The sequence below is a fragment of the Nerophis ophidion genome, linkage group LG16 (genome assembly GCF_033978795.1).
Source record: "Nerophis ophidion isolate RoL-2023_Sa linkage group LG16, RoL_Noph_v1.0, whole genome shotgun sequence".
Classification (NCBI taxonomy): Eukaryota; Metazoa; Chordata; class Actinopteri; order Syngnathiformes; family Syngnathidae; genus Nerophis; species Nerophis ophidion.
In genome coordinates this window covers 5,960,952-5,973,451 of record NC_084626.1, presented here as the reverse complement: position 1 = coordinate 5,973,451, position 12,500 = coordinate 5,960,952, and the positions used below count along the sequence as shown (strand labels likewise).

The 12,500-nt window shown below is 38.5% G+C and overlaps 1 protein-coding gene across 3 annotated transcripts in view; it reads right to left on the bottom strand.

Annotated features, from left to right (window-relative positions):
* LOC133570021 (matrix remodeling-associated protein 8-like) overlaps window positions 1–12,500 on the bottom strand; it is a 66,109-nt gene that overhangs the window by 44,777 nt on the left and 8,832 nt on the right. For all 3 annotated transcript variants that reach the window (XM_061922640.1, XM_061922641.1, XM_061922639.1), the window contains 3 exons: window positions 11,550–11,651; window positions 10,005–10,138; window positions 9,761–9,940 (listed from right to left, as the gene is read on the bottom strand). In XM_061922640.1, the coding sequence (XP_061778624.1) occupies window positions 9,761–9,940; window positions 10,005–10,138; window positions 11,550–11,651 (416 nt within the window). The remainder of the gene's footprint in view (window positions 1–9,760; window positions 9,941–10,004; window positions 10,139–11,549; window positions 11,652–12,500) is intronic.

Below are 12,500 nucleotides of genomic sequence, written 5' to 3'. Positions count from 1 at the left end.
GCCGGTAAAAGGTGCAGACCAAACGATCGGGACTTTCGCACTGGAGCAACTTAAATCTTTCGATTGGTAAGTGTTTGTTTGGCATTAAATTTGGGTGGAGGGAAAGGCTGGATGCAAATATAGCTACAAATGTACATACAGCTAGCCTAAATAGCATGTCAGCATCGATTAACTGGCAGTCATGCCGTGACCAAATATGTCTGATTAGCACATAAGTCGATAACATCAACAAAACTCACCTTTGTGATTTCGTTGACTTTATCGTTGGAAATGCATCTGCAGGCTATCCATACATCTCTGTGCCATGTCTGCCTAAGCATCGCCGGTAAAATGTGCAGACCAAACGATCGGGATTTTTGCATCTCGTGACACTTAAATCCGTCGATTGGTAAGTGTTTGTTTGGCATTAAATGTGGGTGGAGGGAAAGGCTGGATGCAAATATAGCTACAAATGTACATTCAGCTAGCCTAAATAGCATGTTAGCATCGATTAACATGCCGTGCTAATCGATGCACATTCTACGTAAATCAGCTTGGATCCGTCCCTGATCGTGTTGTTACACCCTCCGACAACACAACAACGAGGCATGATGTCTCCAAGGTAAGGAAAACAGTCGAAAAAACGGAAAATAACAGAGCTGATTTGACTCGATGTTTATAATCTGTTCGAGAAAATGGCGGTAGACTACCTAGGTGACGTCTCCCAGAGCAAATAATAGAAAGGCGTTATATTCGCCAAAATTCACCCATTTAGAGTTCGGAAATCGGTTAAAAAAATATATGGTCTTTTTTCTGCGACATCAAGGTATATATTGACGCTTACATAGGTCTGTTGATAATGTTCCCCTTTAAGTTACAGTGTGGCTGCCGACCGGAGCTGTGCATATACTGTACTGTACATAGTGCATCCTAAAGTATTCACAGCACTTCACCCAAAATGTTAAAAGAACCATATTGGACCAAAAATACAAAAACAAATCAACCTGGAGCCGCAAAAAATTAAAAGCCATATTACATACAGATAGTGTGTCATGAGATATAAATTTAATTATGAGGACTTAAAGGAAACTAAATGAGCTCAAATATACAGTGGGGCAAAAAAGTATTTAGTCAGCCACCGATTGTGCAAGTTCTCCCACTTAAAATGATGACAGAGGTCTGTAATTTTCATCATAAGTACACTTCAACTGTGAGAGACAGAATGTGAAAAAAAATCCAGGAATTCACATTGCAGGAATTTTAAAGAATTTATTTGTAAATTATGGTGGAAAATACGTATTTGGTCAACCATTCAAGCTCTCACTAATGGAAGGAGGTTTTGGCTCAAAATCTCACGATACATGGCCGCATTCATTCTTTCCTTAACACGGATCAATCGTCCTGTCCCCTTAGCAGAAAAACAGCCCCAAAGCATGACGTTTCCGCCCCCATGCTTCACAGTAGGTATGGTGTTCTTGGGATGCAACTCAGTATTCTTCTTCCTCCAAACATCACGAGAGTTGAGTTTATACCAAAAAGGATACATGGATGATACAGCAGAGGATTGGGAGAATGTCATGTGGTCAGATGAAACCAAAATATATATTTTTGGTTCCTCTGCTGTATCACCCCCCGTCGGTAAGGTGGGCAGGGTTGGGGGCGCGGGGGTGTAAAATATATTCTGCAGTATCACGGATGCAAAGGATTCTGGGTATTTGTTGTGTTGCGTTTATGTTGTGTTACTGTGAGGGTGTTCTCCAGAAATGTGTTTGTCATTCTTGTTTGGTGTGGCTTCACAGCGTGGCGCATATTAGTAAGAGTGTTAAAATTGTTTATATCACAACCATCAGTGTACTCTTTATCACCCAGTATGCCTTTCAATCTTGTACGTGTAATTGCGGAAGCTCTATACAACATGTTGCCGGACTAACAATCGGTTTGTACATGCTGTTGAAGGTGTCAAAGGCAATGGCTTCACAGTCCGCCCTTATTCTTGTCATCAGGATGAACACCATTGGATATTCGCGAGAACGTTAGTGGCTCCCATTGTCTTCTTTACTCTGCGAAACGGGTTTAAATAGCTCTTTGAGTGGTAAAGGTGGCCGACGTCTGATGTATTTCAACGGGCGGGTGGCGGGCGGTTGCGATTCTGATAAAATGTTGGTTCGGGTGGATGACGACTTTGGTGATGCGGTTGCGGATGACATAATTGCCTATCCGCGCATCTCTACCAAATACGTATTTTCCACCATAATTTACAAATAAATTCTTTAAAATTTCTACAATGTGAATTCCTGGATTTTTTTTCACATTCTGTCTCTCACAGTTGAAGTGTACCTAGGATGAAAATTACAGACCTCTGTCATCATTTTAAGTGGGAGAACTTGCACAATTGGTGGCTGACTAAACTATTTTTTGCCCCACTGTACGTACAAATGAGGCATAATGATACAGCTAGCCTAAATAGCATATTAGCATCGATTAGCTTGCAGTCATGCATTGACCAAATATGTCTGATTAGCACTCCACATAAGTCAATAACATCAACAAAACTCACATTTGTGCATTCACGCACAACGTTAAAAGTTTGGTGGACAAAATGAGAGAGAAAAAGAAGTGGCATAAAACACGTCTTAGAAAGTCGGAGAAAGTTATACATGTAAACAAACTACGGTGAGTTCAAGGAAGGCAAAAATTAGTAGGACAAAACGGCGCTCACCAAATACTCGAATCAATGACGCATGTTTAATATAAATAGTGTGCTTTATAACAATTAGAAACCATTTTTATACAAAAATATGTTTTCTTTCCCCTCATCTTTTTCCATTTTCATATATTTTTGAAAAAGCTCCAGAGAGCCACTAGGGCGGCGCTAAAGAGCCGCAGGTTGCCGACCCCCGGATTAGTGTGTCCGCCCTGATATCGGAAATCCGAGTCATACCAAAGACTATAGAAATGGGACCCATTACCTCCCTGCTTGGCACTCAGGATCAAGGGTTGGAATTGGGGGTTAAATCACAAAAAGTCATTCCCGGGCGCGGCAACCGATGCTGCTCACTAATCCCCTCACCTCACAGGAGGTGATCAAGGGTGATGGGTCAAATGCAGATAATAATTTCAATCATGGGTACTTTAACTTTTTTATATTGTGTTATGTTACAGAAGACCTGGGCAAATTAAGGCCCGGGGGCCACATGTGAAGGGGCCACGGTTAAGCTTTTCAATCTGGCCCGCCGGACGTTCCCCCAATTTTTTTTTAAAACTTTAAGATGGAAAGTGTAGCTGCCATTATGATGTTTTCTAATGACTGTAAGTATTCAACTATGCAAAGTGTTTCAATGGTTGGAATCTGCGCTTTTGAATGATATTTTTGGGACTAGTGTTGTCCCGATGCCAATATTACTTCGCTACTTTTCGATACTTTTCTAAATGAAGGGGACCGGGAAAAAATGCATTATTGGCTTTATTTGAACAAAAGATCTTAGGGTGTGGCGGACCGGTACTTTTCAGAGGCGGTATGGTACGGAATATGATTCATTAGTATCACGGTTCTATACTAAATCCCGTATACCGTACAACCCTACTAGTGACTAAGGTAATCTACGTCACAGCAGTTCAGACGAGGCACCAAGCAGCGTGGGTGGGGAGTCTTTCCACAGAGTGTTTCCAGGGCCTGAAATGTGGGTGTCAGGGACAGACGCAGAAGGAGATTTTTACAAGGAAGTTTTCAGACCACAGAACAATTTTCCACTTTGCATCAGTCCATCTTAGATGATCTCGGGCCCAGCGAAGCCGGCTGCGTTTCTGGATGTTGTTGATAAATGACTTTTGCTTTGCATAGTAGAGCTATAACTTGCACTTACAGATGTAGCCACAAACTGTATTTAGTGACAGTGGTTTTCTGAAGTGTTCCTGAGCCCATGTGGTGATATCCTTTAGAGATTGATGTCTGTTTTTGATACAGTGCCGTCTGAGGGATGGAAGGTCACGGTCATTCAATGTTGGTTTCCGGCCATGCCGCTTACATGTAGTGATTTTTGATGATATTACGGGCCGTAGATGTTGAAATCCCTAAATTTCTTGTAATTGCACTTTGAGAAATGTTGTTCTTAAACTGTGTGACTATTTGCTCACGCACTTGTGGACAAAGGGGTGTACCTCGCCCCATCCTTTCTTGTGAAAGACTGAGCATTTTTTGGGAAGCTGTTTTTATACCCAATCATGGCACCCACCTGTTCCCAATTAGCCTGCACATCTGTGGGATGTTCCAAATAAGTGTTTGATGAGAATTCCTCAACTTTATCATATTTATTGCCAACTTTCCTAACTTCTTTGTCACATGTTGCTGGCATCAAATTCTAAAGTTAATGATTATTTGCAACAACAAAAAAATGTTTATCAGTTTGAACATGAAATATGTTGTCTTTGTAGCAAATTCAACTGAATATGAGTTGAAAATTATTTGCAAATCATTGTATTCTGTTTATATTTACATCTAACACAATTTCCCCACTCATATAGAAACGGGGTTTGTATATCAGACTGTAGATGTTTTTTACCCTTTGCGTCCATATTTCGCTGTTTGTTGCATTTGGCTTGATTGTAAAATATGCCGATGGAGAAGAGGTGTGACATTCATCCAGTATTTTGCCAATATTCAGGGTTTTATCGTTCATAGAAAAATGTACAATTCCATTCCGTTTTTAAGGCAGTCTGTCATAACATTTCTAGCATTCAATCAGACTTTATTGTGTGGTTTGTCGCGATCCGCCTCCCGGATCGGACATAGTTTTATGCTTGAGACCTTTTTGTGTGTCTTTTGGTTATTTTCAGACTCTTCCGATCCCTTTGTTTGAGCACTTCCTTGTTTGTGTTTATCGCCATGGCGACTTCATTTGCTCAACCTGCACTGACTTTCTGACGCACACCTGTTTTTGATTATTGTTTTAGTATTTAAGCCTGCCTGCTACCTGTGTTCGTCCTGGTTGTTTTGTTTGCTCCATGCAACAGTTACGTTTGGTATTCCTGCTTTTGTATTTACCTTGCTAAGTCCGCTCTTAGGCACGCGCTTCTTTGAACTCTTTGAACTCGACTCTTGCTAACTATTAGAATCTAGCTTCCCGTGCGTAGGCAGGCTTTTTCTTTGCCTTTTGTCAGTGTTTTTTTTATCATTTTGTATATTAAAACAAGCTCCTACCTGCAATCCTGCCTAGTCCGAGTCCTGTAGCATCCTGGGGTGGCAACTTCGCGCATCAATATGCGTCCCAAACGCAACAAGGTTTTATATTGGTTTTCCCCAAAAAAAGAGACACCGGCCCCCAGACACATTTCTTTCTCTAAATTTGGCCCCCGAGTCAAAATAATTGCCCAGGCCTATTCCAAGATGAAATAAATTAATTTTTGTCCTCAAAATTCTACACAATGCCCCATAATGACCATGAAAATTATTTTTTTTTTCTCCCCAGAATTTTATGCAAGTTTACTAAGAATACAAAACTAAGAAATCACATGTAGGAGATTTAATCCACATGAGTCATGTGACAGACAACTTTTGTGCGCTTGTTTTCCTTACAAATGGTGCAGAAGCACTTCTGGACATTTGAAACATGGCTTGTTTTGGTGCTGTTGTTACATTTCATTAAAATGAAGGCAAGACCAGGCTCGATGGAGACATAAAACTCAACTTGGCGAGAGTTCCACAAATGAAAAATATGGTCTGGAAACAGGATATTCTGTACATGTGCAAGTTGAATCAAGCATACTCTTTGTATATTTATTCGACACTACAAATCAGCGAGTATATTTACTTTATATTTTGTACACGGATAAGGATTCCTGGCGTTTACCAAAAAAGAAAGCAAATTATAATACTTATATTAACAGAAAAGCCCATTTTGCACACTGTGCATTTTCTTTTGATGGACGTTTAGATATATACAGTAGGACTGTCAGAATAATTGTATCTAAGTTATCACAAATCTTTGTGTTTCAATTAGTTCCCGGCGAGCAAACAAAAACTGTATTTGATAATACCCAGCAAAAGGTTTGTAAAACTCCAGTGTAGGACGGGGAGCGACATGAAGGTGTGGGTTTCTTTGATGAATTGTAATCCACAGGAAGATTTTATCTTGACCCGAGATCTACAAAGCAGAGACCTGACTCCATTCCAGGCACATTTTCTTTGAACTGTTTTTCGACCAAAGGCAGCGGCTGTTTACGACCCCCTTCTTTTAGAAACAGCTGTTGCCTTGTAATCAGGGAAAGTCCAAATAAAAGACACGGCGTACAATCTTTCGTCAGAGCGTGGCAGGACACTGTTCAAGGGTACAAGTCTACGCGTTTCTTCTCTTTCAGCCAAATTTGATTCTGTCTCTGTTTAATTCCTTGCTTCTTTGTCTGTTTAATAGATGTTATCAGTGTTTGCACCTGACAGGGACCATTGTCTTATTGTAACTATCTCAATATAAATGGTCTTTTTTTAACTCTATAACTGAAAATACACACAATAAACTATTCTAAAAATCTTTATTAGCCCATCTCAGGAAGCTTTATGACAATCACATTTTCAACACGCAGATTTCCCAAGCCTAAAATGACTCATTTGAGTAGCGGACTATAAATAAACAAAAGTAATTTTGCAAAGACCCAGCAAATAAATCAAGAACCGTATTCTCTGGGCTATAGAGCACACCAGTATTTAAGCTGCATCCACCAAATTTTAGAAGAAATAATTGTTTTTTTTTACATGTATTAGCCACACCAGACTATAGGTCGCCGATATATAGAGGTACAAATTTTTTTTATAGATGTTTACAGTATTTAATTGTATCCAAAACGGTGTCTGTAACACGGCAGTAAAACGGCTGATCAAACAAAACACGTCATCGTTAACTGCAGAAGGTAGCTCTCTAATCATCTAAACAGACTTAATAATTCCACAGGGATGTTTTGGTGAATTTACAAAACTGAAACAAAACAAAAATGTCATTATACTAACAAAGACACTCGTATACGTTTTAGCATATTCGCTAATGCTAACGACGCTTGCTTGATTACATTACGATATGCATGGAAACACTCATACAGAAATCACACAGGACTATTTCGTAAGTACGAATTGTTTTAGTTACATTGTAAAAATGACAACTGTTGCTTGGCGTGATGAATGGAGAATCCTTTCGAGCAGAAACGCTATGGACAGTTATACTTCTGGTTCAAGGCACAAAAGAGAAGTCATCATCATGGACCCAGTAACTGCGCATGGTAGTTCCCCAATCAGCTAAATAGACTCAATAACGCCACAGTGACGTTCTGGGGAATTTACCAAGGAATTTGTGAACGTGAAACCATACATAAAGAATGGCATTGTAAGGTATTAATACTAACAAAGACCCTCGTAAACGTGTTAGCATATTAGCTAATGCTAACAACTCTCGCTTGATTACATTTCGATAGCACGTACAAATATGCATGAAAACACTCTTGAAGATATCACGCATGGGACGGTTTAATAGATAAGAATTGTTTTAGTTATATTGTAAAACCTAAGCACGTTGCTTGGAGGGATGATTGAAGAATCATTTTGAGTAGAATGCTATGGACGGTTATACTTCCAGTTGAAGTACATTTTCAGCGAACTCGTCCAAAAGATGGACGAGTTCTGTTATACAAAAACTGTCCGTTGAATACAAAACATTTTCGACGTTAGCGGGGAAAAATCGACAAATTAACCGCACCGCTTTATAAGCCGCAGGGTTCAAAGCGTTGTGGGGAAAAAAAGTAGCGGTCTATAGTCAGGAAAATACGGTATATATTGTGTCAATCAATATTTTATGAAATGTATGACTTGTATTTTAATATTATATGCGGAATATATATTGTAGCGATCGTAATGAAACTTAATGTAACAATAAAAGTAGTGTTTCTTCTTCAAAAAAGTACTCAAGTACAAGTAAAAAGTAGGTTGTATTAAAACTACTCTGACAAGTAGTGAAGTGAATGATATTTATATAGCGCTTTTCTCTAGCGATTCAAAGCACTTTTGCATCGTGAAACCCGATATCTAAGTTACATTTAAACCAGTGTGGGTGAGAATGGGAGCAGGTGGGTAAAGTGTCTTGCCCAAGGACACAACGGCAGTGACTAGGACGGAGGAAGCGGGTATCGAACCTGGAACCTCCAAGTTGCTGGCACGGCCACTCTACCAACTGAGCTAGACCGTACAGTTTTTACCTAAAGTTACTCAATTAAATGTAACTGAGTAAATGAAGCGCACTACTACTCACAAGACTAAAGTGTAAATAAATAAAAAAATAGAGGGTTTTGGATTAAAAAAAATAACACAAATACGTCAAAAATAACAATAAAAAAAATCTGAGAGGATTTGAATTAACATGATGAGGTCTTTTTAGATGAAAATGAGTGAGCATTTTTTATGTTCGAGGTCGTTTATATGAATATTTTAAATTGTATTTATTAAATATGCATTCAGATCAATGTGCAGGACACTCTCCTAAAAAAAAAGTTTTAAGTTAATTTTGTTGCGTTGGGATGCAAAATATGTATATAATATGGCGCAGTTGGGAGAGAGCCTGTGCCAGCAACCTGAGGGTTCCTCGTTCAATCCCCACCTTCTACCATCCTAGTCACGCCCGTTGTGTCCTTGAGCAAGACACTTCACCCTTGCTCCTGCTGGGTCCTTATTAGCACCTTGCATGGCAGCGCCCACCATCAGTAAGTGAATGTGTGTGTGAAGTGGTGAATGTGGAAAAAGTGTCAAAGCGCTTTGAGTTCCTTAAAAAGGTAGAAAGCGCTGTACAAGTACAACCCATTAGTTGATGTAGCAAATGTCACAGTGAAGCCTGTAAGATACGCCAAAGACTTACAGGCTAGCGTTAGCTTTTAGCTAGACATGGACATAAACTTTTGGCAAAAGCAGTTTGGGCGAGTCACTGCTGAGGCGGAATGAATCCGTCACCAGCCAACGATGTTCGAATATTATCTAAATGGCGGACATTTACCTTTGAAAATATGGAGAAGCTGCTGATGGTGTGTTTGACGGAGAGGTAGCCAAAAGGAGATACCATAGAAGTCCACTCTCCACGGTAAATGCTGTACTTTATTAATGTTACAATAAATTATTTTATAGAACTACTTTCGTTGTTAGTGCTACAGTCTATTGGATTGGTTTTGGGCTGGGGGGTGTATATTGTAGCATCCCGGAGGAGTTAGTGCTGCAAAGGTTTCTGGGTATTTGTTCTGTTGTGTTTATGTGTCGTTACGGTGCGGATGTTCTCCCGAAATGTGTTTGTCATTCTTGTTTGGTGTGGGTTCACAGTGTGGCGCATATGTGTAACAGTGTTAAAGTTGTTTTTACGGCCACCCTCGGTGTGACCTGTATGGCTGTTGACCAAGTATGCGTTGCATTCACTTGTGTGTGATAAGCCGTAGATATTATGTGATTGGGCCGGCACGCAAAGGCAGTGCCTTTAAGGTTTTTTGGCGCTCTGTACTTCTCCCTAAGTCCGTGTACAGCGGCGTTTTAAAAAGTCAAGAATTTTACTTTTTGAAACCGATACCGATAATTTCAGATATTACATTTTAAAGCGGCCCTGCGATGAGGTGGCGACTTGTCCAGGGTGTACCCCGCCTTCCGCCCGATTGTAGCTGAGATAGGCGCCAGCGCCCCCCGCGACCCCAAAAGGGAATAAGCGGTAGAAAATGGATGGATGGCATTTTAAAGCATTTATCGGCCGATCGGACATCCCTAATTGGGACATACCTGCAGGTCGGATATGAATAGCGAGAAGTCTCCTTCTGCGAAGGCCCGCTGGCTGATGTTCATCTTCCTCTGAAGGAAGGAGGGTCCGAAGCTCCGCTGCTCCCCCGAGGCGTACAAGTCCACCAGGCGGTCTGCACGATGATGGTAGATTCCCCAGGTCTGCAGGTCCCAGTGCACCACCTTTTGGGAGATGCATTTGTCAGTCAAGCCCCCGTGATGAGAACAGGTAGGATGGCTGGAATACCTGCTGATCTTCCTCCTCATTGCCCCAGTCGGTCCACACGTTTCTCCTGTTGATGCATGGCAGCACCACAGTGCTTCCCAGCAGGACCACGAAGACCGCTTTGTGGCCATCCCAGTAGCGCTGCTCTTTACGACCTATAGGAGTGCACCCAAAGTCTTGCTCTAACTTTCATGCATGAGACTTTTTATATATATATATATATATATATATACGTGTGTGTGTGTGTGTGTGTGTGTGTGTGTGTGTGTGTGTGTGTGTGTGTGTGTGTGTGTGTGTGTGTGTGTGTGTGTGTATATATGCATGTATATATGTATGTATGTATGTATATATATATCTGAATATATATGTGTACTGTGTGTGTATATATATATATATACACACAGTATATGTATATATATGTGTGTATCTATATGCTATACATTTTCTACCGCTTGTCCCTTTTTTATGTATGTGTATGTGGGTGTGTCTGTATACTGTGTATATGTATATATATATATACATATATATATATATATATATATATATACATATATACACACGTGTTTGTTTATATATATGCATGTATATATGTATGTGTATATATATATATGTGTGTATATATGTGTATACTGTATGTATATATGTATGTGTGTATATGTGTGTATATGTATATGTGTATATATGTGTATATGTATATATATATATATATATATATATACACACGTGTTTGTGTATATATATGTATACATGTATGTATATATATGTGTATATATGTGTATACTGTATGTGTATATGTATATATATGTATATGTGTATATATATATATATATGTATATATATATATATACAGTATATATATATATGTGTGTATCTATATGCTATACATTTTCTACCAATTGTCCCTTTTTTATGTATATGTATATATATATATGTAAATCTATATATATATATATGTATGTGTATATGTATACATATGTATATGTGTATACATATATGTATGTATATATGTGTGTGAATATATATGTATATATGTGTATGTGTGTATATATATATGCATATATGTTCGTATGTATGTATGTATGTATATATATATATATTTGTATTTATGTATATATAAATGTATGTATGTATGTATATGTATATGTGTGTATATGTATATGTATTTATGTATATATAAATGTATGTATATATGTATACAGTATATATATGGATAGATAGATATATGTATATATATATTTGTATAGATATCCATCCATTTCTACTGCGTATTTCCTTTTGGGGTCGTGGGGGACGCTGGCACCTATCTCAGCTACAATCAGTCAGAAATGTATACATATGTGTGTATGTATATGAATGTATCTATATGTGTATGTACATATACATGTATATATGTATGAGTCTGTGTGTACATATGTACATACTGTACATATATATCTATGTAGATACATACAGACATTTATTTATATATATACAGTATATGTATATATATAATTAATATAATATAGATTACACATAATTTATACATAATAAATATGACATTATATGTTGTGTTGTATGTGTACATACGTGATTTAGTGACATTAAGCTGCACTCGTACGGTCTCATACAGGTGGCAGTAGAGGTGGTGGAGGTTACAAGAGTACAGACCTCTGTCGTTCATCGTCACGTCTAAAAACACACACAAAGATTGGAGAAAAAAAAATGCTTTTTAAAATATTTTTTTATACGTTTTAATACCTGCAGTGCATATAGTGTATGGAATAACTTTTTTTAAAAATGGCAATAAAATTCTTGTTGAGTGAATTTGGCCACAGTGCCTTACGGTCGTCCCTTGTTCCGCGGACATGGCCGCGACAAACAAATCACTAATTATCAATCAAAGATTTGAATAGTTAGAGCAGGGATAGCACATGTACCACTGGTGGTACGCCAAAGAATCACTCGATTAAAGTACAGTGTTTTACTTTCCTATATTCAAACACTGTGTTACTGTTCAAACTGTGTGTTACAGTGGCCAAAAGTATTAAATATGCTTGTTTTTCGATGAATAATTAGGCCCACTATGCTACTGTATTTTCATGTGGGTGGTACTTGGAGAGCTAAATGTTTTCTGATGTGATACTTGGTGAAAAAAAGTTTTAGAACCACTGAGCTACAGCATTAAAAAATATGTTTACAGTCTTTTAAATATGTTTTTCAACATTCTGAGAGCCATTGAGATATGAAATAACACCGTTTAGTCACCTTTGCAATCTTTTAATCCCATGTCATAATGATATTGAGGCTGAGCCAATCAGTGGCCTTGACACTAAACAGCACACTCTGTTTGGTTTGGTCTCCTCTAGTTGCTGATACTACTGTAGTATCGATATTTCTGGTACGTTTTGCAATTTTTATCCTTGAAAACTTTTAATAATACCAAAAATATTGTAAAATAGGCTTTGAAAAAAAAATCTGCTATTTCACGACTTTTTGATCATATAAAATTTAGTTGGAAATGGAATCCATACGCCTCTC